The sequence below is a fragment of the Leptopilina heterotoma genome, unplaced genomic scaffold (assembly GCF_015476425.1).
Source record: "Leptopilina heterotoma isolate Lh14 unplaced genomic scaffold, ASM1547642v1 Lhet_114, whole genome shotgun sequence".
Classification (NCBI taxonomy): Eukaryota; Metazoa; Arthropoda; class Insecta; order Hymenoptera; family Figitidae; genus Leptopilina; species Leptopilina heterotoma.
In genome coordinates this window covers 2,857,027-2,884,976 of record NW_025110833.1, presented here as the reverse complement: position 1 = coordinate 2,884,976, position 27,950 = coordinate 2,857,027, and the positions used below count along the sequence as shown (strand labels likewise).

Here is a 27,950-nt window from a genome sequence, read left to right as displayed (position 1 = left end):
ATTATACTGGGAATAACAATAACAGTCTTTAATTTTAGTCAAAATGTTTATGAAAGTTATTTGTGATTATAAACAAAGCTCTTTGAAATTTCAAACAGTTCGTGCTAACTCTAATTAGCAGATCTCTGTATTATGTACTGCATTGTTTTACGAACCAGATCAGAAACATAATTATCTATTTAGCTTCAGTATGTTAATATTTTATAATCCTACATTATTCAATATTTAATAAAACTTTAGTAAATCTTTAATAAACCTTTAATAAATGTTTAATAAACCTTTCATAAATCCTTAATAAATCTTTAATAAATCTTTAATAAATCTTTAATAAATCTTTAATAAATCTAAATATGTAAATATTTATTAAATCTGAATTAGTGAATATTTCGGCTACTTTGGCAATTTGGCGAATTGCTGGCAATTGTAAATTCTGCGATTCCCGATATTGCTTTGTGGTAATAATAATTATAGTTAAGATTCTAGATGGTAGTTTTCAATAGTAAATTGATATTCACCAATCGATATGGTATTGTGGGTCACTTGGCGATAAATATTCTTGCTTTAAAATAATATTCAGTGCTCTGAATTCTTACTAATTCGAGAATAGAATTGGCACTTCCTGTTAAACTATCAATCACAGCAGATTGTGTGCATGTGGGGGCAAAAATAAAACTCAAGATTGTATACACGTGACACGCATATAATGCACTCGCGTAACCAGAATCCGCTCTGTTGGTGACCAATGAAGGTCTCCTCCATTTCCACTCTCAACAATAGTTCAGTTCTGGACCACCCGCTGCTTCCCATTAAAGTGGCCCTTACGTGGCTAGAGTTAAACTATTAAACTACAAGCAAACAGCTAAAAGAACTCTCCTCGATCAATTCTCTGAAAAGGTCACACACAAAACTCTCTAAAAAATCTACACATCTCAGTTATTTCCATTTTTAGACCACAATAATTTTCGCATTCATTTCAATAATAAATTTCATTAGGCTGATTTAGGTTTAGGTCTTTTCGATTTAGGTCTACAATTTAGTCTAAAATTCCATTTTTAAATTCTAAAAATTGAAAATATTCAGAATAGAGTAGAAGGTATGAGAAAAGTTCAAAAATAAGGGGGAAAAACTCAACTTTTTTGAAGAAAAAGTACAAGAATACGTTTTTGGAGAAAAAGAAGGTGGAGAAAAAGAGAAGGTTAAAATAAAAAACTATAGGGAGTCAACGGAAAGCCTCATGAGAATTAAGAGTTAAGTCGACGACAAGCCGACCTGAAATACGAAACTCTCTGGCGCCAGGAAAGGCAGCTTCTAAGCTGTCCTAATAATATCCCATTGTGCTACCATTAGCCACCTAATGCCGCGTTGCTTTAACGCTTGCCATAATGCATTCAGCGGCTCATTTTATGATGAGCTGCATGAATTGATATCAAAACTCTTAAACTGCGCCTCTATAGAAACACGTGCCGACGGTGTAAACTTGTTGCACTTTTCGAAAGTGGTTCACCTAATCCCGATAGAGGGGAAATTTCAAAAAAAAATTTTAACTGAATCCGTGGAAAAAAATTAAAGTAATTTTTGTTTTACTTTTAGTAAAGCCTAATTTATTCCTAAAAGGGGATTTCTGACAATTTTTACGATTTTTACTATCTACGATGCTAATTTTACTGTTTTAGGTATAAGAATACTCGTACTAAGATTTTTATAATAATTGATTAGTTGTCAACTATAAATAAATAAATTAAAGGTGGAAGAAGTTAACAATCTTTCCGAATCAATTGATTCGGAGAGGTTGTTAACTTCTTCCACCTTTAATTTAATTACTGCCGAATGATAAATTTCTCTCCTCTAAGTAATAAATAATTAAAAATTGTAAGGTATTTCACAAACTTACATGAATCTCGGATGTGAATAGTACTTGGCAATCTTTTCTCCCAGAAGATTTCTCCCTGTTAACAAAAAAAAGAAATTCGTATTAAAATTCAAAATACATTTTATCAACTTGTAAATAAATTTAAGTTCTAAAGGCAAAATTTTGCAAAATTACCAAAGTATTCAAAAATCAAAAAAAATTAAAATACTATTAAGTTCAATGTAAACCCTTCTAAAAACACAAACCCAACTTTTGATATGTATCGATTTACCTGAAAAAGAAATATTTATAAATGTGTGCTTGCATTTGTCAACAAGACAAGTTTTTTTGTTAGCAAAAAAAAAGGAAAGAGAAAAATATGGAGTGGTACAAAACTTTCTCTTTCTGCAGTTTTTTGAAAGAGAGAAGAGCACTTCTAGAAGTACGACGGAAATCAATGTTGGTTTCCTTTTCCAGGGGAATCCATACGGTCTAAAGGATGCAACGGGAATGGGGATGACGGCAGACATGGGAGCTGCATGGGGCACAACGGCCCTTCAACCTGCTGCCCCCGGATACGCATACTACGATCCAACGCTTGCTGCTTATGGGTACGTTAATTAATGATCTCACTACAACAACTTTAATAATGCTTTCAACAAAGTTTCACACTCTTTTTTTTTTTTAAACCTCCACCCTCGAGTCATTTACACTCGTTATTAATAGACTTTTCTTGCTCCCTATTATTCTTTCGTAAAATTTACTCAATAACACGATATTACTCTTCAAGTTGATAAATTATTCTTCATTTGAAAAAATAAAGAAATAAAGAATTTAAGTATCGTGAATTTAATTTTTAGTTTTATATTATATTCTCGATTATAATACTATATTTACCTACCAATTATATTTACCTGATGTATTATATTTACCCACTATATTTACCTGCTATATTATATATACCTACTATATTTACCTGCTATATTATATTTACCCACTATATTTACCTAGCAATTATTTTTAACTAATATTTTATGTTTACATGCTATATTTTCCTATCTATTACATTTAACTACCGCATATTATATTTACCTGCTATATTTACCCACCTATTACATTTAACTACAATTAAAATTATAATTGCCTACTATATTATATATATTGTTGAAATAAATTCTTGTAGAAAGCCATATAATTTAAATAATAAAGACCTTAAAATTTTTTGTTTAAAAAAAATTTCAAGATCTTTATTATTTACATTATATATTCTTACTATTGAAATTAATAAAAAACAACTAATTTTTACTAATTACTGCCGATTCGTTTAATACAAAATAGTAAAAAAAAACTTTTAATTTTAAAAAACATTTTAAAAAACTACTAGTTTCTTTTCAATTTCAGATATTTCGAACTTTTTGTTTAGCTTTTGTTTACTTAAAGCATTAATTTTTTAATTATTTTAATTTTACTCTATTTAAATTAAATTTTTTGTATGATAATTAATAATCTGCTTAATTCAGATTTTTACTTCATAATTTTGTATTATTTCACTTTTATAAAATATATACTCCCATGAAACTATTATAAAAATTGAATTATTCATTTATATTTCAACATGAATAATGCAATTTGTAAGGGGAAAAAATAATATGCATTAATTGTTAAAAGCAGAAATTTATAACAATTGATTAAATAATTACATTACTGACAGGGGAGTAGCTATTTATTTAATTAAAATTTTTAAGGTTTTATTAAAGTTCTTCAAAGAATTCAATTATTTTCATAAATTTTGAAATTCTTCGGAAAAATCCAATTATTTTTATGAATAATAAATTTTTCTCTGAAATTCAATTATGTTTAAAAATTTTAATAAAATTCGTTCAATATTACTGGTTATTAGAATATTATAATTATTTTCAATGTATTTTTAATTAAATTTCTTGAAAGAATTGAATTATTTTCAAAATTTTTAATGAAATTCTTTTGTAACAATTTAATTATTTTAAAAAAATTTTAATAAAAGTTTCCAAAAGAATTCAATTATTTTCATAGATAAAAAAATTCTTTTTAGGAATAAATTCACTTATTTTAATTAATCGAATTTTTCGAAAATTTAATTATTTTTACAGATTTTATTAAAATCCGTCGGAAGAATTGAATTATTTTCATAAATTATCAAATTTTTCGGAAAAATTCAATTATTTTCATAAATAAAAAATTCTTTTTTGGGATAAATACAATTATTTTCATTAATCGAATTTTTCGAAAATTTAATTATTCTTACAGATTTTATTAAAATTCGTCAAAAGTATTTAATTCTTTAAAAATTTGTTGATAAATTTCTTTATGAGAATTCAATTTTAAGGAACATTTAATTATTCAATAAATTATTTATTTTTATATTCAAATAATTAAATTCTCGTCGTAGAATTTTTTTAATAAAAATTGTTTTAATTTAATTAAAATTTTTAACGTCGCGAATGATTAAAATCATTTTGGTTCTAACAGTTCCAAGAATGAATAATGAAATGAAAAATAAAGTAAATGAAACAATTATTATTTAGTTACAAAATTGGTTTCTTTAATATTTTTTAATCTATAAAATCTAAAATGTCTTTTAATATAAAATATAAAAATTAAAAGTAGTAACAAAATTATTGACGTTCATTCTAAAGGTTCAAAAATTTTAGGGATATAATTAGTCGGACTAGAATGAATTACTAAAAAATTACTGCACGCAGAGAAAATATTATAATAAATTTTGTAAAAGTACTTTACAATTTGGGGAGAAAATGCAACAAACCGAAATTTTGACATGGAAAATACTAAACAGGGAAAGAAATAATATGAAATTTAGTAAAGTTATATTAAAATTTAACTAAAATTCTTGTATTTGATATAATTATACTAAATATCACGTAAGTTTTTTTTAAAGTTTAGTATTTTTTATAGCAAAATTTCGCTTTGTCGCATTTTTTCCCAAAATTAAAAATTGTAAAATACTTTCACAAAATTGAATATAATTTTCTCTCCATGTAGTTTACTAGACTAGTTTAATTAGTCGAATTTGACGTTTTTCTTAGTTATTTGTTTACTAATAATTGATTATTTTTTCTGACTATTTTAAGTCAATACTTAATGATTGTTTTCAACACTCTGAGTTCCCAGATTCATGGAGAGAATCATTTGTGAAATTCATTCCTAAACCAGGTGGGAAAGGAATGCGCCCAATTTAATTAGTTATTCTCTACTACTAATTAATTATTTTCTACTACTAATTAATTATTTTCTACTAACAATTAGTTATTTTCTACAAACAATTAATTATTTTTGACTAATTAGTTATTTCCTATTAACAATCAGCTATGTTTACTCAAAATTAGTTATTTTCAACTAATGATTATTCATTTTCTACTCAAAAATTAGTTATATTTTAATTTGCAAGAAATTAATATAATTTAGTTATAAAAGTAAAAAGCCAAAAGTTCAAATTCCAAAAGTCAGTCCAAAGTATCAATTAGTTACTTCTAAATAATTCAGATTTAGAGAGAGTGTATTCGAAAATTTTAATGTGATTTGACAAAGTGCTCTCGACGTTATTCGTCATACTTGTTTTTTATTATTTTTTTTTTCTCTCTCTCTCTCTCTCTCTTCTCTTTGTATTATGTCAGAAAAAAAATGTGAAGATGAGAGGGAAAGCTTATCATTCCCTCTTTCGTTGAGTAGAAATATATATGCGAGATCTGTCAACACGAGGACCCTTCTTTTCCACTCTCTTCTTCCGGAAAAAGGGATTAAAGAAAAAAAAAGAAAAAAAAGAAGAAGAAGAAGAAGTTGGGCGCGCTTCATGCTTTTACAATAAAACTTAGCCGCGTTCGGTTTCAATTTAAGTAAACACAAATTTATCACCTCGTAATTTAGAAAAGGTTTATTTTATTTTCTTCAATTTCAAATATCACGGGGGTGTAAATTATTTTACACTTTTTTAGGTGTCTTTTTTTGTGGCGCAAAAATTATTTGTGATTAAAAAATATAATTCGTTTCAAGATTATTGGAGTACGATATTAATATTTTGAGTAAGATTTTAATTATTGAAGTAATATTAATTAAAATACTGGTATAGTTGTTGTTTTCTTCCGTTGTTTAATTTTGTTGATATTCGTTTAATCGATTATCTGGCGATAATCGATTAAAAGAATATCAACAAAATTAAAATACTAATTAATGTTCGTTAATTAAATTTATAATTACACTAATTTTTGTTTATAGAAAGGAGGCTGCGGATCTTAAAAGGGCACTTTTAGCATTGATTTTAATTGGTAAAAGTGCCCTTTTAAGATCTGGAGATATTTTTATAGGTACTTATATAAATGTATAATTATATAAACTTATAATTACATATCAGTATTCTAAAAATTGCAGTGCACTTTCCAATTTACAAACGCGAGTGGAAATTTTATTCTACCTTTTTGGGAACGGAATAAATTTCTCTATAAATCAAGATTTCAGGAAGAAAACGAAAATAAATGTATAGTAGTAGTCTCACTACAGAAAATAGATATCGTCCTCGATGGTCTGATTCAAAAAGTGATTTTTAGATTTCACTCGATTTCTGTTGTGCTTTTTACCTTGGTTCGACATAAAATTCTTGATTTTCTGATAGCTGAAGATCAAAGGATGAAATCCTTTATTGGATCGCGGGGATGAACATGTCGAACGTGTTACAGACGAACGGTTACAAAATGGCTGTATTCAGTTAAGAGAGAGAGAGATAGAAATGTAATGAACAAGAAGGAAATAGGTAGGGAGTGAGAGAGATAGTGAGCTGAGTGGGCGTACATAATGGAGGCTTCTAGCTTGGGTAGGCACTTGCAAGTGCAGGAGAATATAGGAGTATGATGGTGGAAGTAATAGTGGCAACGTAGGAGAGCTAGTGAGTGAGTTTATTGATTGGCTTGCTTCCTCCGGGGTTCTCTCGTCGTCGCACTCTCTTGTTTGCCATGCCTCTACTCTCAACACTTGTGCTCTTTGCTTCCCTCCCACCCACCCTTCATTTCCTTTCTTCCATCCCTTTTCCTGTTTTTTCATATTCTTTCTTTTATTTATTTCTTTCCTTTTTTTGCTGTCCCTTTTTGTCATCAAGTTAACTCCCACAGGTGCTTTAGTTATTACTGCTTTTAGTTATTATGTTTATCGATAGGTTGGAAACAGTTCTCGAAACAAGTTTTGAATTAATATTTCTTCAAGTTCTCTGCTCTCTAATTGCAGGCATCACAGATAGTCCCTTTTGTCCCTTTTTTGAATTTTGTCATTTTTTCACCTTTTTTTGATGATTTATCTCCTTTTTTCCCCTTTTTTTTTTGGTAATTTGTCCCCTTTTTCTAATCAAAAATAAGAAAGTTTTTCTTTTTTTTTTAAATCTTTTTCAAAGTGTAATAGAAGAATTTTAATTATAAAAACACTACAAGAAATTTAATTTTCTATTTTTATACTTCTTTTCAGCTTTGCCAGACTGAAAGCTACTTTTTTCTATGTTTGACAATTTGCACTACTTTATATCTATGAATAAAAAATGATTCTTAAAAATTTAAATAAAATTCTTAGAACTATTTTAATAAAAATTTACCAAAAGACTTCATTTGAAAAAAAAATTTATAAAAATCTTTGGAAACATTCAATTATTTCTTTAAATATTTGTAATAAAATACATACTTCTCAGGAATTCAATTGTTTTTTAAAAATTTGATATAATTTGTTTATTAGAATTTAATAATTACTTTCAAATACATTTCTAATTGAATTTCTTGAAAGAATTTAATTATTTTCAAAATTTTTAATGAAATTCGTCGTAACAATTTAATTATTTTCAAAAATTTCTAATAAAATTCTTCGTATAAATTGAACTAATTTAAATTTCTTTTAAAAAAACTTTGAATAACATTCATCTCAAGAATTCAATTATTTTCATAAATTATAAAATTCTTCGGAAAAATTCAATTATTGTTATAAATAATACATTTTTCTCGAAAATTCAATTATTTTCAGAAATTTTAATCAAATTCGTTGCACAAATTCAATTCTAGTCATAAATTATAAAACTCTTTGCAGGATATCAAATATTTTTAATATAAATTAAAATTCTTCAAAGAATTCAATTATTTAAAAAAAATTTGATATTATTTGTTTATTAGAATATTATAATTATTTTCAATGCATATTTAATTAAAATTCTTGAAAGAATTTAATTATTTTCAAAATTTTTAATGAAATTCTTTGTAACAAATTAATTATTTTCAGAAATTTCTAATAAAATTCTTCGTATAAATTGAACTAATTTAAATTAAAAAAAAAATTTGAACAATATTCATCTTAAGAATTCAACTATTTTCATAAGTTATAAAATTCTTCGGAAAATTTCAATTATTTTATATAAATAATAAATTTTTCTCTGAAATTAAATTATTTTTAAAAATTATAATAAAATTCGTTGCAAAAATTCAATTCTGTTCTTAAATAATAAAACTCATCGCAGGATTTCAATTATTTTGAATACAATTTTAAAGAAATTTCTCGAAAAATGCAATTATTTTTAAAAATTTCAATATTATTTGTTTATTAGAATACTATTATAATTGTTTTCAATGTATTTTATTTTATTTTGAATATAATAATAAATATAATAAATAATTTATTTTATTTTAAATTTCTTGAAAGAATTTAATTATTTTCAAAATTTTTAATGAAATTCTTTGTAACAATTCAATTATTTTCAGAAAATTTTAATAAAATTTTCCAAAAGAATTCAATTATTTAAAAACATTTCAATAAAATTCTACGCAAATTTTTTATTCTTATTTTCATTAATAATAAAAATTTCACAGGAATACAATTATTTCCAAATTTTTTATAAATTTCTTCGCAATAATTCAATTATTTTCATAAATAATAAAATTCTTTTTAAAAATAAATTCAATTATTTTCATTAATCGAATTTCTCAAAAATTTCATTATTCTTACAGATTTTATTAAAATTCGTCAAAAGAATTCAATTATTTAAAAATTTGTTGATAAAATTCTTTATGAGAATTCAATTTTAAGTAACATTTAATTATTCAATAAATTATTTATTTTTATATTCAAATAATTTAATTCTTGTCGTAGAATTTTTTAATAAAAATTGATTTAAAATGAATTTTAGTAAAATTTACTAACTTAAAAGCAAAATGTCAATTACAAATTCAAATTAGTGAGCATTTTCACTAATTTAAATTTAGACAGTAGTTACAAATTCTAAAAAATAATAATTGAATTTAAATGATGAAAATTATTTTGAAGGAGTTACAGGAAAAATATTCTTATAGTAAAAAATAATGATCTTATCACTTGGGCAATTCTTGTGGAAAAATAATAATGTTGAAATATTTATTTAAAAATGAAGATATTGATGTTTTCGAATAATTTTGCAATTAAAGAAATTCGTAAATAAATGCCATAGAATATTTTCTTTGTTTAAGTATCTGATAATTTTTAGAGTAGTTTTGTAGGTTTTAAATATTTTTTCTTGAAAATTAATATTTGTTCTTCGAGAAAATTTTATGGGCATATTTTTCGTCCCCTTTTTGAGAAGAAAAATTCCCCTTTTAACTGCCAGTTTATTCTGAATTTAGTTCAGATTTATTTTAAAGATAGTTGGAATTTAGTTCTACTTACGATTATATTAAATTTAATTCAAATTTATTTTAAAATTATTTTAGATTTATTTTGAATATATATTTAACTTCGTGGTCGTCAAAAATCCACAATGGGGGGACGGGGGTCAAAAAGTGATAAATTGTCCACGTGGTATATGCACGACTTCTTAGTTTTGAATTTAGTTTCAATTAAGTTGAAATTTAGTTTTTTCTTTTGAATTCAGTTTGAACAAAGTTTTTTCTTTTGAAATTTAGTTTGAACAAAATTTTTTCTTTTGAAATTTAGTTTGAACAAAGTTTTGAAGTTGCTTTTGAATTTGACGTTGAATGCGGATAATGTTGGAATTTTGACATAAAGGTTTTGGCGAAAGTGTTATTCTAATGTGATGGGTATGAGAGTTATAAGTTATTGTGGCGGGACAAAATTGAGAGGGTTGTGCATGAGTATTGTTTATATCAACCCCATTGCCCTGTGTAGTCTAGCAAAATGGCAAAGCCTCTCGACGAGCCTCTATTAATTTACTTGCTTAATACTCCGAGGCCGCTATATTCCCACCTCCTTTACCCTCACTCTTTCCTCCTTTGTACACCGACGAACCCCTCTTTTAAACCTCTATATATTCCCTACATCAACTCTCTTGATCCGCCATTGTTTTATATGGAGAGTAAAGTTTCCTATAACATTTTTTTTTTCAAAGTCATTACTTTTTATCTTTACTGCCACTATATACACTCTAAATAATTCTCTTATTCAAACCTATCAAAATAAGTTCCAGACTTGGACCACTTTTAGTCCACCTATAAGGTGGACTAAAAGTGGTTCAAGTCTGGAACTTATTTTGATGATAGCGGAAATTGGAATTTAGTGTTAAAGATGGTTTTGGAATCTGGTTGGTATTTAGAACTGTTGATACCAATACAGTTTGGTATTTAGAACTGTTGGTATCAGTTTGGTATTTAGAAATGTTGGTATACAGTTTGGTATTTAGTACTGTTGGTACTTGATATAAAAGGGAAAAAGTTTGAGGGAAGTAAAATTATTCAGAAAGGCAACATATTTGATAGCTCAACTATAAGGGTCATATGGTCTCTTATGAATACACACTGTATTAGCCTCAAATTGAAGTTTTTATAGTGATTTAGAAAGGGAAGGTTCTCCTTGGGGTTATTCAAGGTTTTTTTTTCACGTGCCTTTTTTTGGTCGATATTTTTTCTTCTCGGGTCCTCGTAAATGTCGTTGAGGGTTGGTGCTATTTTCCAGGGCGCCTCTCTCTGCAACAGTCGGGGCTATTCAATAAAGACGCCATCCCTCATGAAAAACCCCTTCGTTTGCACACGCGCATCCGAGTCCCTCTTACTTTTGCACTCTCATTTCTATGCGGCCGTGACGGCACCCCTTGCTTTCCTTTTCACTTTTCTCTCTTTCTCTCTCTCAATGACGACGATTTCCTATCCTCATATGGGCAGCAACTACGACGTTTGAATTTTTAAAGAGCCACAGGCATAGTCAAAAACTGGAATCCTTTTTCTTAAAATTCTATCTACTTCTTGGTCAAATTTTCTTTTTGATTGCAATGTGCGAGAAATTAATTAAAAGCCAAGGTCGCATTCTTTCATTGATGACTGTTTCTTTAATCAATCACCCGATTTGGAAGGCTGATTTTCCAGTTGCTGTTTTTAGAAGGCACGAGTTGTAATTGACTCTACTCTACTTTCAATTTTTTCTTTCTATCAAGCTCGTGTCTGCCTTAATTTGAAAACCATACTTCTGGTTTGAAATATTTGTTTCCCTGAGCATTTTCTTTTAATGTTTCCTTATTAGGCACTTTCCGAGTTAATTACCACTATTTCTACAAATTTTTCCCAATACGAAAAAAGGGGATAGAAAGTAAATACTAAACGGAAATGGTGTAAAATATTTTTCATATAAAGACCTAAAATATTTTCGTTTGGATTTAATCTAGAGACGGATATCAATTTCGGAAACTAATTTCGCTCTCCTAGGGAAATGAGGGAAATCATCTCTTGGGAGTTGGCTTGTGGTGCCTTGTGGTGCCTTGTGGATTAATGCGCATGTCAATGGGACTTGTCTGACGAAATGAAGTTTCAGAATTGCATGTACAATGCAGATGCGCGTGTGAGCAAATGGCCGTCTCTCCTCGTTGGATGGAAGGTATTAGATTGGCTCATACGATATATAGAGAGGATTGGTATCTGGAATACCTCCGTTTGCACTTCCGGACGATCTGGTAACCGTTGAAGGTACTACTGTACATATACGACGACGTAATTACGCGCGTTCTGCCAATATTGGTTAACCTTTCGAGGTTGACGCCACCATATGCAAAGCCCCTAATGAGTAGCTCAAGTACCTTCGCTCTACTAGAGCCCTCCATTCTGCTACTCCATATCGCCATATTACTTCTATACCGGTTACCCTGCTGCTAGCATTTAAATATAGCAATTTTAATTACAGCCTAGAGGAAATTATATACTAAATGCAGTGCATAGTTCCAACAGTGTCCATAATATTTCTTGCCCATTACTGGATTTAGAAAATTGTTTGATTTAAATTCATGGACCATGATTTTAAATCTTTTGGGTCCATTTTCAATATGCTAAAAATAAAACAGTTTTTCTAAGGATATCAAAATTGAGAGCAAAAATGAATCAAAAGTATTGCGATGCAACACTTTTGCTCTCAATTTTGATATCCTTTGAAAAACTGTGAAGGTTTGTGTTGATTTGAAAAAAAGAACAATATTTAAATACGAGAGACAATCTTCATTAAAGTAAAGTTGAAAGCCAATATTTTCCTGACGGTATTAGCTCTAAAAATTCTCTGGCAATGAGGAAAGAAGTTGTGTATTTGTATTCCCCTAAACGAGACTTTCTGGGGAGTAATCGGTAGGTTCATTATGGTTTTTTTCAGGAGCAAATAATCCCTCGTGGTGCAACACAATGGCGGCAATCGATTCAACGTTCCGAGGCCTCAGGCGTTTTTCGCTTTTTTCTTTTTACCCTCTTTTCCCTCTCCCTCTCTCTCTCTCTTTCTCTGGGCACTTTCGTGCAACAGCCACGCGGTTTTATTGGAAAAGGAGCGACGAGATCCATGGAGGCCGCCTTTCCCTTGTCTGAAGGGAGTTTAATAGAGGGTGAAACCATCTCCACCCCGTCCGCAACACCACTACCCTTCCCATAACCACCACCTTACTTCATCGTTCGTTTCTTTTTGAAAAGCTTCTACCGCAACCCACTACCTAACCTTCTTCTTTCTTTCTTTCTTCTTCTTCTATTTTTTCCCTCTTCTCTCTCTCTCTCTCTCTCTCTTACTCTCTCTTTTCTCTGTTATCGGAAATCTCGACTACTGGACTTTGGCTCCTTGCACCACTGGAAACAAAATTTCAACCTTTTCTATTTTAGAGATTAGAGTCAGGGTCTTATATGTATACAAACTGATGTTTATCTTGTTGTGAATATCTTTTTTCTGTCTTTAAAAATAAACGACTGGTTCTTTTCATTCAAGTTTTCTTCCCTCTTTTGGTATGGTCATAAACAATCGGAAAGGGATAGATGTTTTTGTGATTACTAAATATTTTTACTTTCAAATTTGATGAACCCATCGATATAAAGTAATTCTGGGTAAATTACTGAATTCGATACCTATAATTTACTAACTCGAATTAGTAAAAGTTTACTTTTATTTTTAGAAGTCAAAAATTTATTTAATCTACTTTTACACTGACCCTCCAGTGACATTATCGAATCCAGTGTTTGTTTTTAAAATTTTAAATGACGGATCCAATATGGCAGCTTTTTTTAAAATCCAACAGTCTCACTTTTGCAGGTTTCGAACTCGATAATTAATTTTAAAGAAGTAGCAAAAAAGTAGCTAAAATTAAATTTAAATTTGACGACTTAATTTTTACATAATTTCTAAATTAAATTACACTGAAATTATTGTTCAAATACCATTTAATTAACTCCAATAATAATTATTTGATTCAAATAAATATTTAATTGATAATAGTCCATCAATTTGAACCATTTTTTTGTTGAAATTTTATAACAAAATTATTCGAAACTTTAATAATTTTATTTCAAAACTAAAATTTAAATATTATTACAGTTTTACAACAATCAACATTTTCAAAAATTTCAATTAAAAAATCTGTTAAAATTTAAATAAATACTTATTAGAAAGTTAGTCAAGAATTCAATTACTTATATGCACAAATAAATAATTTATTGAATAATTGAATTTTAATAACATTTGAAGAATAATTGCATTTTTCGAACAATTCATTAAAAATTATATTTAAATTAAACTAAATTGATTAAATAATTGAATAGTAGATATTGCAACTAATTAAATTTCGACAAATTTTTGAAATTAATTAAAATGCGAAAAATTCTATTAAAATTTTTTTGAAAATAATTAAATTCTTACGATGAATTTCATTCAAATTTTTGAAAATAATTAAATTCTTTCAAGAAATTTAATTAAAAAGGCATTGAAAATAATTATAATATTCTAATAAACAAATAATATTAAAATTTTTTTAAATAATTGAATTCTTTGAAGAATTTTAATTTATATTAAAAATATTTGAAATCCTGCAAAAAGTTTTATTATTTATAAATAGAATTTAATTTTTGCAACAAATTTTATTCAAATTTCTGAAAATAATTGAATTTCTGCGAAAAATTTATTATTCATAAAAGTGTTTGAATTTTTCCGAAGAATTTTATAATTTATAAAAATAATTGAATTCTTAAGACGAATTTTATTCAAAACTTTTTAAAAAATTTAAATTAATTCAATTTATACGAAGAATTTTATTAAAAATTTTTGAAAATAATTAAATTATTACGAAGAATTTCATTAAAATTTTTCAAGAAATTTAATTAAAAATGAATTGAAAATAATTATAATATTTTAATAAACAAATAATATCGAAATTTTTTAAAATAATTGAATTCCTGAGAGAAGTATTTTTATATTTGTAAAAATAATTGTATTCTCTCGAAGAAGTTTATAAAAATCTTTTTAAAAAATAATTTATTATTTTCGAAGAATTTGATAAAATCTGTGTTTTAAATAATTTAATTCCTGTAAAAATTTTATTATATTTAGGAAAATAATTGAATGTTTCCAAAGAATTTTGTAAATATTTTTTTTAATAAATATAAATTCTTTTATGAAAATAGTTGTAAAAATTTTATTAAAATCTTTGAGAATTGTTTTTTATTCCAACTATAAAGTAGTGCAAATTCTCAAAAATGGAAAAAAGTAATATTTGACTTGGAGGATTGACAATTTTCTTGATATTTTATTTAGAAAAAAGGGGCTTTTTATGTGACAAATTCTAATGTCCGCCATATTGGATCCGCCATTTTGAAAAACTAACTTAGGATTCGTAATCACCGAACCAAATCAGTAAAATTTTACATACTGTCAATAAAAAATTTGATTAATATGAATTGGGTATAATTTATTCACTGTAAGAAGAAAGATACTAATTTAGTACCAATTTTGGTACTAAATCGTAATTTAGTTCTATTTTAATACCGAAATCAGCTCTAATTTAGAACCATTTTTTTATAGTGTACTTAGGTATAATTTCTTTCCAATAAATGTTGGTTTAATTCCCAAATTTCCCATCAAAACCTTGAAGTACTTTTACCCCATTAATTTCCCACTGCCTCTAATAGGAAAAAAATAGAATAATATCAAAATCTGTTTTGTCAGACATGAGTATACTTTGAATGGAGTAAAGTATCTGGAAAATAGACTACCACACAACTGGGGAGAAATATTGCAATGGGTTGGAAATGTAGGATGGATTGTCGACTAGTATATATTATGGTAGGTACCTCACAGTGAAAGAGAGAGAGAGAGAGAGTAGTCTATGGGTGAAAGAGTGCAGAGAATGAGGTGGGGGTGGGGGGGAATCGATCGAATCGCCATTACAGAGAGCAAGAGAGAGATAGAGATAGAGATAGAGAGAGTGAGTGAGTAGTGCAGAGGACTCGATGGAATCACGCTGCCGCGTCGTTGGGGCTTTATTCTCCGTATATATTTGCCGGCGTATCACCCTCGCCCCTTTGCAGAATGTCGTCCTTGTTGGGGGGTGGGGATAAACAAAAGGGAGAGAGTGAGATTTGAGAGAAAACAAGAAAAGAGAGAAAGCAACAAAGTTTAGGCAATAGGGGCGTGCAACTTGCCTTTAACGCAATTCACGCATCGATGAGTTCCATCCAGATTTTCCAAAAGCCCTGGGGGATTCAAGGATCCTTCAACCAGATTTAGATGTCTTGAGAAATGTATCGTTTTCAAAAAGAGATTCAGCCACTTACTCACTGCCTTTTGTTTATTTTGCATTTATTCACTTTTTTCCGCTTGTTTTCTTTCTACGAGTCAAATTCTCCCAATTTTATTATTATCAGTCGTTACGATTTTTCATTTTAATAAATTATAATTAGCTTGTACCATACTCGTACTTGTATATAATAATAACAAAAATAAATCTTGCACTTAGTGTACAAGATGATATTTGCAGAAACTTGAATGCTCTTTCTAATTAGGAATTTTATTTCCCTTTTTGTTTTAGTTATGGTGCTAGTTATGACATGGCAGCGAGGAGAAAAAATGCCACGAGGGAATCAACAGCAACTTTAAAAGCTTGGCTAAATGAGCACAAGAAAAATCCTTATCCAACGAAGGGGGAAAAAATAATGTTAGCTATAATTACAAAAATGACACTGACCCAGGTGTCGACATGGTTTGCAAATGCCAGGCGACGTTTAAAGAAGGAGAATAAAATGACCTGGGAACCAAAAAATAAAACGGACGACGATGACGATGCGGTTTTATCAGATTCGGAGGATGTTAAGGAAATGAAGGAAGAAATGGGAGATAGTCGGAGTGACAGAGTGGGAGACGATGTCAGAAGAGGTCTCGATGACAACGGTAGGCAACAATTTTTCTTTCTTTTCATACTATTTTTCTTTTTAAAACTATTTTCAATATTTTCACAGTTGGGGCATTTGGTAATAACAAAACACTTAAAATGTTTCTTGTGCTCGTCTTTTCTATTCTAATTCAGATGTAAAATTTTGATCTTGAATAAAAATAGGTTTAAAAATGGTACATTTTGCAACTAGAATGGAAAAAAGGGGTTTTCCGAAGAATTTGTAAGTTACTACTCTCGCTTCGCTCAAGCAGCCACTTACAAACTCATTGGAAAATATCTTTTTGGGATACGGAGCATATGGTGCTTTTTGCAAACTTGCAAAAACTTCATTTTTAAACTATTTTAATAAATAAATGTAATGTTATGTTGATTATATTGTTTAATCAAAAATGTTCGGAAAACTACACTTTTCTGCATTCTATGCAGCAAAGTGTTAAAAAGCGGTCAGGAAAGTGAAAGAAATTTTCAGCATAGCATTCAAAAAAGTGGTGACAATAGTTCAGAAAAATAAACTTTTCTAAATAGTTTGCAATAAAAGTTCCGAAAAGTAGACTTGTAGTGTTCCGAAAAGTAGACTTTTCTGTATAGTATGCAGTAAAGTAATAAAGCGGACAGAAAAGTACCAAATTTTGATTCTAATCTGAAAAAACCCAGACAAAAAAATAATTATTTAACAAATGATAAATTGTTAGTTCTCCATTAACAATCTGATTATCCATGTAACAATCAAATGAAAATTTTTAATTTTCTTTCTTTGGTAAAATTATTATTATTGTAAAATTTAAGACAAATAGACTGACGGATGAGTATAACAGTAGAAAGTCGTTTGTCATTCGTTTAATAGCCAGTCAAATTCAAATCAAAGCATAATTAGATTTCACCAAAGCGATAACTCAATCGGAAAACCGTCACTGCTCTTGCTCGCTAATTTGCTTACGAAATAGACTGCACATTAAACTAGTCACGTTTGCTTGTGAATTGCATTGCTGACTGATCAATTGAACAAGTCCAATTCTCCAGTCGATCACTGTATGACATTGATTTTAATAAAAGTTACAAACATGTTAAATATACTTTTCTTGTACCGTATTCACAAGGGGAAAATTACTGATAAGTTTTAAGTTTAAGTTTGTAAATTAAGATTCAAATGGAAATTTTAATCGCACCTGAATGCAAATTTGTAGTTGAATCAGATGATCTTTTGGTTAAGGGAATTAATTTAATAAGAATTTGAGTTAATTCAAACTGAATTTTAGTTATTTTTAGCAGAAGTCTGATTCATTTAACCATAGTGGTATATTATACAGAGGTCTAGTAAATTTAACCAGATGTCTAGTTAATTTAATCATTAGTGACAAATTATCCAGAGGGTCTAGTAAATTTAACGAGAAATCTAGTTAATTTAACCAACAGACAGAAATTAACTAGAAGTCTAGAAACTAGAGTTTCAATTTAACCACAGTTTTAAATAATTTAACCAGAATTCTAAGTTAATTTAACTTGATTTTTATTTAATTTAGCAAAAAGTCAGAAATTAACTCAAAATCTAGTAAATTTAACCAAAATTTTAATTATTTTAACCTGAACTCTAGTTAACATAACAAAACGTCAGAAATAAATTAAAAGTCTAGGAAATTTAACCAGAGGTCCGAAATTATCCAGAAGTCTAGTAAATTTAATTAGAAGTCCAGTTAATTTAACCAGAATTCTGGTTAGCCTAATATGAACGTATTTATTTGGTTGCTTCAACCGAATTTTTCCCTAAGTCCACAATATATATCTGACATACTTAATATAAAAAAGATGTTTCATAGATTGAATTTATTTTAATTCGAATATATACCTGCGGTTATTTGATAAATCGGAGGAAAGACACTTGGGGGTCGATAGTCCGGAAATTGCGAATATGCAAGATTTGGAATCGAATCTCTTTCTCTCTCTCTCTCTCTCTCTCTCTATACGGATATTCATCCGTGGAGTCTATATCGCGGGGGCGGACATAATGGTTCACATGTGGGTAAACACAGTGACGGGTTGCGGGTTGCCGCGCGAGGAGATTAATGGCCTTCGGTTTGGTCCCCTGGTGGACTTGGACGACGACGTCGACGATGTAGTTGATGGTATTGGTTGGAATATAGCATCGTTCCAGAGTGGTGGTGTTGAGGGTGCGGTCGAGTTTGAGTAGCCATCCGTAGGACCAATATACACTCTGTCCATGGCTCTATATACTGCCAGATTTACTATATATATACATATATGTATATATGTGGGAGAATGTCGTGGTAGATGTGTATAGATACAGTGCTCTGGCACTGGGTGATGTATCGGCGCCCGCGGCGAGACGAATGGTATAGACCCTTCTATAGCTGCATTATACCCCACCACACATTGGCCAATATCGGTTCGTTCCTGGCACCTGGTTTTCATACAAATCAACTATTTTCTAGACCCACAAGGATGTCTTCATTATAGAGTAGCTTTTTTTAACTTTTGTAATTTTCGACATGAAGAAATGGGGCAAAATTTTAGTGCAAATAAAAGAAATAGAAGATAAAGGATGGAGTTAAAAGCAGGACCAGGAAAAGAGAAAGATTAAGAGATAAAAAAAAGGGAAGGGATAGAACAAAAGGTTTGTAATAGTAGACGTTACGTCATACGTTTTCGACTCCACTTTGTACATTAAGACTTGACGAATTAGGTTTGTAAACTGATTGTAAGCGGAGGAGTAGAGAAGGTATTGACTAGAAGTAGATCATGCGATTAGCGTCTGATAAAAGAGGGTCAAAAGTTAAAGAGCCACTTGTGGACTTGGCAGTAGTATCAGTTTAGTTGGTCCATAAGGCTCTCTTTATAAGGGGTATTGCGCGCGCCCTTCACCTAAACTTTTACCACTTCTGTTCTTGTTTCTCCTCTCAACTCTCGGTATATATCTCGCAGTCTGTTGGTCGCCCTTTCTAGCTTGGGAATTATCGCTTGACGACCCATCAAGTAAACCCTCTGCCGACTCATTCGAACCTCTTAATGAAATTCTCACCCCTGACTGACTGGCTGGCAGGCAGACGGCCCGAGCAGTCCTAGAGTGCCCCGAGAGGGATCGAAATAAAGAAGGATCCACAAAGTGAGAGAGAGAGAGAGTGGGAGAGAGAGCCACTCGAGGGTTGCTGAAATCTCTCGCGCCCCAAAGTGGTTGCAGACTTCGCCCCTTTTTTCACAGCATCCCTTGTAGCTTAACTATATAAGGGTGTGAAAGGAGACACTCGCTATATAAAACTTTCCTTCTCAATGTCTATATAACCCCATAATGACACGCATCCTGGGTCTCACTTTCACACCAGAAAATGTAGCCCATTAACGTCAATATCCCAGAGGGAGTGGAAATTACCTTCTTGAAGAATTAATCATAATGAACAGTTAAACTTTTTTTACAACACACGACAGTGTTCTTATTTCAAAATGACAGGCTAGTCCGACCATCAATCGGATCAGAATTCAAACAAAAAAAAGTTTTTAGGTCCCGTAACTGCTGAAAATTATCAACTGAGTTTAAAAGACAAAATTTATCATCAAGCGATGACCATCTATTTGGGACATTAATATTTAGTTGACTCATCATGTTTGTTCGCAGAACCAATGAGGCATGTGAAAGCGGAGCACATGAAGATCGATAAAGATCTCGACGATGATGACGATTTGGACCTGGAGGATGATCCCCGAAGGAGTGAGCACTCATTTCATCATGCGATGCATCACCACCATCACCAAGGCTACAGTAGTGACGATCATCTCAAAGAAGAAGGAATTAAGAGCGAGTGTGGTGCAGGTGGTATTCCTATTCCAGCCACGAAACCTAAGATTTGGTCCCTAGCTGACACGGCAGCTTGTAAAACACCTCCTCCAACTTCCCATCCACATCACCAACAGCAGTATCACTTACACCATCAGCAGCAGCATTACGCTCAGCAGCAACATCATTTATCCAACCAATCTCATCATCATTCTCAACAACCTTGGCTCGGCTCGAGTGGAGTGGGAGGCGCTCCAGGTGGAGGTGGTCTAACATCCTTTGCACTTCCCTCATCGGCAACAATGAGTCCATCGTCCGCTGCCACTGCACCTTATTCGGGCGCAACGGCGCGATACGGTGGTTTCCTGTCGTCTTCCTCCGGTGGACAACTTCACTACAATCCCAATTCCTCTTCCGGTTCAACGTCCAGTGCTTCGTCCTCAGCAGCGGCGGGGTTTCCCGAAGTTGGTACAGATACCCCACCCCAAACACCTCCCAACATGAAGGTGGGTACCCCGAATGGAGTGATCCAGGGCCCTCCAACAGGGTACTGCCCTGGTGGCAACAACAACAATAACAACAACACCAGTAATGGCAATCTCAATCATTATACTTCTAATCATAATGGAGGTTATCTGTCCACAAGTTCGGGATCGTCCAGCAGTGTTTCGTCCTTTAGTTCTCGTCTTCAAAACTCGCCGCACAAAGAATTCTCGCCCACATCGCAGAATTCGATACTCCACCAACATCAGACCACGGCCAGTCTCCCACCCACGGAAGCCACCACGGCCTTCAAACCTTTCTACAAAGGGTGAGCTTTGTTAACAAATATTCTTTTTTACTTTAGACATTTTTTATTGCTATCTAACTTTTTACTCGCAGTAGAATAAAAAATGATTAACAACAATTAACCAAAGATAAAAAGACGATTAACCATGATTAACTGCAAAGGTAGGATAAACAAGGGTTCCTACCTTTGCGGTTAATCATGTTTAATCGTGGTTCTACTGTACTAGAAAATATAATTTCGAATTTTAAAAACCGAACCAGTAAAATGTCCATCCGCAAAATTTATTTATGGCTTCTTTCGTATATGTTTTAGGTCACAAACCATGGGAAGTGGATTTGTGTCACCAGTTTAAGGATATGAACGAGCACCGACACAAGATGAACGCATCCGCCAAGGTTTGTTGAATTTCTTACCTCTGTTTTTATTGCATGCTCATCTCTATTGCCCCAAATAAAATTTACAAGTGTTCTCCGAGAATACTTTTATAACTGACCTTAAAACCCCTGCGCCTATAGAACGAGTGTAGGAATTAGTTTGGAATTAGGAGTATTCGGATTTGTCTGAAACTATTTGGATTTTTATCGACAGAGAAGAGGGCTATCTTGAAGATAAGTTGATATTAGAAAAACGTAAAACTTTTTGTAGTTATTAAAGAGCCCGCGAGTGAGAAAACTTAAGTCAAAAATAACAGTAGTTGACAATAGATATCGTCAGTTAAGTTTCTCAAAAGTTGAAATTTGGGTGCACTGGCACCTTCGGAGTCTTTAGTTGCGAAGCTAATGAAACCTATTGTAGTTATTAAAGAGTGCGCAAGTGAGAAAACTTTTAAAGCGAAAGTTAACAGTAGTTCTCATCAGATAACGTCAGAAGTTTCCTAAAGTTGAAATTCGGTTGCACTGCCACCTTCAGAGTCTTTAAGGTAATGAAACTTTGTGTTTAATAGTCGACATTGTTCAATGTCAGTAATATTAGTGAATCTAGTGTTTCTCCAAATGCAAATAAGTAACCAATGAATAACATTAGTTAATCTAGTTATTTTGGGAATGTTGTATCGGTCTGGTATTAACAGGGACTGAGCAAACAGATATCTATCAGCGGTTGAAGCACATTAACACGAGAAATGCGCGCGGATAGCAAGTACAATAATTTATTTCGCCATTGAGTTAAAATAAAATGAATAGACATAAGAGACAAGGCACGAAGGTAGGTCGTTTCAAGCAACGGTACAGTCTTATCCGATCACGATCAGTCACGGTCCACGATTGACTGCCCTGGACCAGAGCTCAACTCGCCTCCAAAGTCGAACGGACACCTTAAGACAATCGATAAGGAATTAATATCCGGCCGAGTTGATTGGTCGTTAGTCCCTGGGCCTGCGTCGAAATAATAATGGCATTGGGTATTGAGTAGCGTGTGGGCAGTCTGCGGGCAGAGAGAGGCTATCGCCACCTTCTTGACAGTAACAAATGGACGGAGATTTCAATCAGTGAATGGAATCACCACTGGTTCGCCTCGTCTCTCTCTCTCTCCTTCTCTCTTACATTTTTTCTCTCTCTCTTCCTCCTTTACTCTTTCTCTCCTCCTCCCTTTTTCTCTCACTCTCTCCACCTCGATCCTCTTCCCAACCAGAGTGAGTGCAAGAGAGAAGGAAATTAGATGCCTCCATTCTCCTTCTCTCTTGCACACACTCTCATCCAACTATTCCACTCGAACACACCTCAAGCTGTCGCGTTAGTGACCGACCAAGTCACTCGATTCGTGTTGGCCACTATCTTCTCACGAAATAAAAAGTCAGGCCTAAGCTTATATATGCAAATAAAAACGATGAAGAAATAGACACATTCGAGTAGCTTCATGCTAATGCAAACAAATCAATTTCTTTTTTTTTTTTAATCTCAAAGGAAAGAATAAACTTTAAGTAAAGGAAATTGATTCCATCTTCTTTTGAATTAGAAAATTTTTACAAGAGAAATTTTATCCCTCACAAATTTTTTTTCTTTTTCACCGACACGTGCTTAAAATTCGTTTCTGATTTAAAAAAAAGAGTGATTTTCCAGAGGATCTTATATACTCGGGAGAATTGGTAAAGAAGATGGTGGTATGAGAACCAGTTATCAGTGTCGGTTAGGCGATCGTTAAAGTGCCTTGGGAAACCAAAGACTTCATCCCGCAGTCACACCAAAAAGCATGAGAGGATGAGGGGGTGGGGGCTTTCCGAAACGACTACCCTCGTTTCCTTACAAACGATTCCCTGGATTCATCTTCAGGGTTTACTCTCGATATCCCCTTGGCTCCTCAAAAGCCTCAAGTCTCCGTAAAACTTGGACCCTGACTTTTCCAAAGGTTTCTTCGCAACAGTCTTAAACATCCCTTCTCAATTAGTTTACTTTTAAATTAAATCCCAATTAGTTTTACCCCAGTTCTGAACATAAAACAGCGAAAATCAGAAATTATCCATTTAGTTCGTGTGAAAAAGCTAATACTTCAGTTTATTAATACATCAAGTTTATTTTAATTACACATTTCTTATAAAGAACTAAGATGGTCTAAAAATGTGCGGCCAAAATAAGTAAATAAGTAAAATAAATAGTAAAGAAAATAAAGTAAATAGTAACAGAAATATTTAGTAAATAGTAGGTATTCTATTACTTTTCTATAAGAAGAAAAAAAATCCTAATTTACTTATAAATTTTTGTCCATTTGGCTCTCAATGACAACCCACAGGTGGGTCTCCCACATTCACCGGATCAAACTCCGAATCCAATTATTCGAAATTGAATTTAAATTTGATTTTACAAAGTAAATAATTGTGCGCAAAAGAAGATTCGAAATTGTTTCAAGATTCGAATGAAAGATATAATACTTGTGAATAGATTTAGTGCGTGATCTGTGATTCCAAATTATTCCAGGTGGACGCCTTTGTCGGCCTTAACCCGATACTCCTCAAGTTTTCGAAATGTAGAAAGAAGGACAAGGCAGTATAGCATTTTCTAGCGTGAATGTAAAGTGTTTGAAAGAGGGAAGGTGAAGGAGTTTAAAAAAAAGAGGAGGAAAAGGGGGGAATAAAGGGAGAATAAAAAGCAAAAAAAAAAGAACAAGTAACGTCAGTTTCCAGGTCTTGGAGACGTCTTTCGAGTCCCGGGTGTTACCGGGACCACCTTATCTGGTGGCGATCTGATCCTAATTTATAGCCAGGTCTCAAATAAACTAGTTTTCGCTGTCGTCACCTTGCCTCGCTTTCGGTCTTCGTCTCGTCTCTCATTCTATCCGACGAGAGAGAGAGAAAGAGAGAGAGGCTGCTGGCTGTTGGTTGTCGTGGTTTTCGCCTCGTGTCCCTCATAGTCCAAGGCTTATAAACTCCAAAACTTTAGATGCACCAACGACTCCAACCTGTCTCTCCCGCAGCCACTAACTCGTTGATTTCTTGGTCCCGCAGGTAACCACTAATACAATCATGGGACACACACTCACACATGTGAGAACCAATGAAAGAAACTCTCAGTGGCTACCTGGTAGACTAAAAAAGTAAACCTCAACGCCCATCGTAATTGCCAATTAGCTCGCTGGATATTTAATTGCCATTAGAGTGGGTGGAGTGTTTGGATCTTGGTGGTCGTTCATGATACCTTATCCTCCGTCACTTTCCTCTGCCTGTGCTCGCACCTCCTAATGGGATATTTACAGAACGCCCTTTTCGAATTGAATTAACCTTTCATCCGTTTAGTTCTCCAACTCCAAATTGTCTCATCCGAGACAATTTGGTCCGAATTTCCATTCATGTCTATTCGACCGAATCAAAAAATCCGTACCGAAAAGTCCAAAAGGTAATCTTTTCCGAATGGCACAACATCTATAGGCACAATATTCTGCCTCAATTGCATAAAAATGCTTCTGATAATGTTGCTCTTCAATAATCGAAATATTCTGTATAAAGCTAAAACTATCACTCAGGTGCAAAAAAAATTGGCACAGATCAGGGAATTCAGGGATTTTTAATAAAATGAACTGGAGAAAATTAAATTTTTAGAATTCATAAGAAAATTCTGAATTTTAAGTGTATTTTTTGTTTGCCTCATAAACTATCAAACTACCACGAATTCAAATACAAAACCTTCAACATTTTTTTCTATTTCTGACCAAAATAAATTTTTTAATATTATTTAATTATTTCAGAAGTTTTAATGCAATTATCTTGATGAATAACAAAATTCTTCACAAAGATTCAATTATTTTTAGAAATTTTAAAAAAATATAATAATATTCATCAGAAGAATTCAATTATTTCAAAAGTAATAAAATTCTTCGAAGAAATTCAATTCTTTTTTGCAAATTTTAACGAATATCTCGTCAAGAATTAAATTATCTTTATAAATAGCAAAATCTTTCGCCAAAAATTCAATTATTTACAAAAATTTAAATAAAATTCTTTGCAAAATTTCAATTATTTTTAGAAGTTTTCCGTAATTGAATGATTTTCAATATTTACTATTTTCATAAAATTTATCAAAAAAATTTAATTATTGAAAAAAAATTTGTGGTACAATTATTCTACGAAGAAATCCAATTATTTTCATAAATAATAAAATTTCATTTAGGAATTCAATTATTTTCACGGCAGAATTTTAAATATTTTAAATAAAATATTAAATAAATCCCTCGAAAAATGCAATTATTCTTAAAAATTTTATTAAAACTTGACGAAAGAATTCAATTTTAAGAAATATTCAAATATTCAATAAAATAATATAATTCGTTGCAATGATTCAATTATTTTCATAAATAACTTTCAATTCGTCGCAGGAAATGATTTATTTTCAAAAATTATTAAGTAATTCTACAAAAGAATTCATTCATTTTGATAAACAACAAAATTCTCTCCATAAAATCAATTATTTTAAGGAATTTAAAAAAAAATTCTTTTCCAAAATTCAATTATTTTCAAAAGTAATAAAATTCTTCAAATAAATTAAATTATTTTTTGTAAATTTTAACGAACATCTCGACAAGAATTGAATTATCTTTATAAATAGCAAAATTTTTCGTCAAAGATTCAATTATTTTCAAAAATTTTAATAAACTTCTTTGCAAAATGATTTTTAATATTTACTATTTGCATAAAATTTTAAAAAAAATTTAATTGTTAAAAAAAATGTTTGATACAATTCTACGAAAACATTAAATTATTTTCATAAATAATAAAATTTAAATTAGGAATTCAATTATTTTCACGGCAGAATTTTTAATATTTTTAATACAATTTTAAATAAATTTCTCGCAAAAATGCAATTATTTTCAAAAATTTTATTAAAACTTGACGAAAGAATTCAAATTTAAGAAACATTCAATTATTCAATAAAATAATATAATTCGTTGCAATGATTGAATTATTTTCATAAATAACTTTTAATTCGTCACAGGTAATGATTTATTTTTTAAAAAATTGTAAATAATTCTGCAAAAGAATTCATTTATCTTGATAAACAACAAAATTCTCCCCATAAAATAAATTATTTTAAAGAATTGTAATAAAATTCTTATCCAAAATTAAATTATTTTCATAAGTATCAAAATTCATTACAATAATTTAATTCTTTTGAAAAGTAATAAAATACTTTGCTGAAATTATAATTTATTATCAATTTTTTTTTTAAATTCTCGTCACGAATTAAATTATCTTTATAAATAGGTAGCGATATTCTTCTCAAGAATTAAATTGTTGTTAAAAATGTTAATAAACTTCTTGTTAAAATTTCAATTATCTAAACAAAATTTAATAAAATTCTTCACACGAATTTAAATATTTTCATAAATTATTATTTAAATTCTTAACATGGATTTTTATAAGTAATTGAATTTTGAAAAGGTTTCAAACTCAAATCTTTGGAAATCTAAATTTTTCGTACTTTTAACTAATAATTGATTTAAAGAAGAATTTTAGTTAAAAATTCTAGAAAATAATAATTGAATTTAAATGATAAAAATAATTTCGAAGAAATTCATGTTTATAATAATATTCCTAAAAGTTATTAAATTTTAAACGATTTGAATATGAAATTTTTGAAAATCTTAATTTTAATGGAAAAATAATAATGATGAAATAATTTTTTTACCTATCTAATAATTTTTAGAGTGAATCAGAATATTCTTTAGTGTCAGGGAAAAAGTTAAAATTCTGTCTGGGAATCAGGGAAAAACAAAGTTACATTTTTGTGGCAATCCTGAAAAACTACTCAAAATAAAGAAATCCGAATACATAAGATAAAAATTACTGTCTCGAGAATATCAGGATTTAGTGAGTGATAAACGGTAGCAAGGTGCTTGCATTTATTACCATTATACAAACGCAAAAGCGACAGGTGAGAAAATTTTCAACCATCCAATGAATCCCTGGTTTATTCGAGAGAGAGACTGGGAACGTAACAATCGATATGGCAATAGAGCCGAATTTGCACATTGTCATTCGAAGCGCAGGCATTTAACGACAGAACAAACGGGTGATGGATGGCCCAACGAAAAAAAAGAGGAAAAAAGAAAAAAAACAGTAGAAAAATCACGAGTTAAATGAAAACTTGGTGTTCCCAGGACCGATTGCTTTTTAATGCGCAACCTCTGCGAATCACAAAACGATTGCGTATGACGATATTTCATTGGCAATGTGAATACTCGTTCACTCACGACAAAAACCAACAACTGTTGAGAAAAAAAAATACTACATTGTCGTGAATCAATTACAAATATACTATATATTGTAATTGCCATAGCAGTGCAACGGTGCTTTTACTTGTTTTCAATTTTATTTCACAATAATTTGACACTTATATTCGTAAATTAACAAGAAATTGTAAAATTAGTTTTACTT

The 27,950-nt window shown here is 30.6% G+C and overlaps 1 protein-coding gene across 4 annotated transcripts in view; it reads left to right on the top strand.

Moving 5' to 3' along the window:
• The window catches only part of LOC122507430 (homeobox protein araucan-like), a 118,761-nt gene that overhangs the window by 80,372 nt on the left and 10,439 nt on the right, over positions 1 to 27,950 (top strand). For 2 of the 4 annotated variants that reach the window (XM_043620144.1, XM_043620161.1), the window contains exons 3-6: positions 2,327 to 2,460; positions 16,155 to 16,513; positions 20,143 to 21,112; positions 21,404 to 21,486. In XM_043620144.1, coding sequence (XP_043476079.1) covers positions 2,327 to 2,460; positions 16,155 to 16,513; positions 20,143 to 21,112; positions 21,404 to 21,443 — 1,503 coding nt within the window. In that variant the 3' untranslated portion in view covers positions 21,444 to 21,486. Of the gene's footprint in view, positions 1 to 2,260; positions 2,461 to 16,154; positions 16,514 to 20,142; positions 21,113 to 21,403; positions 21,487 to 27,950 lie in introns of all 4 variants that reach the window. The other 2 variants (XM_043620135.1, XM_043620153.1) reach the window with 1 other exon arrangement.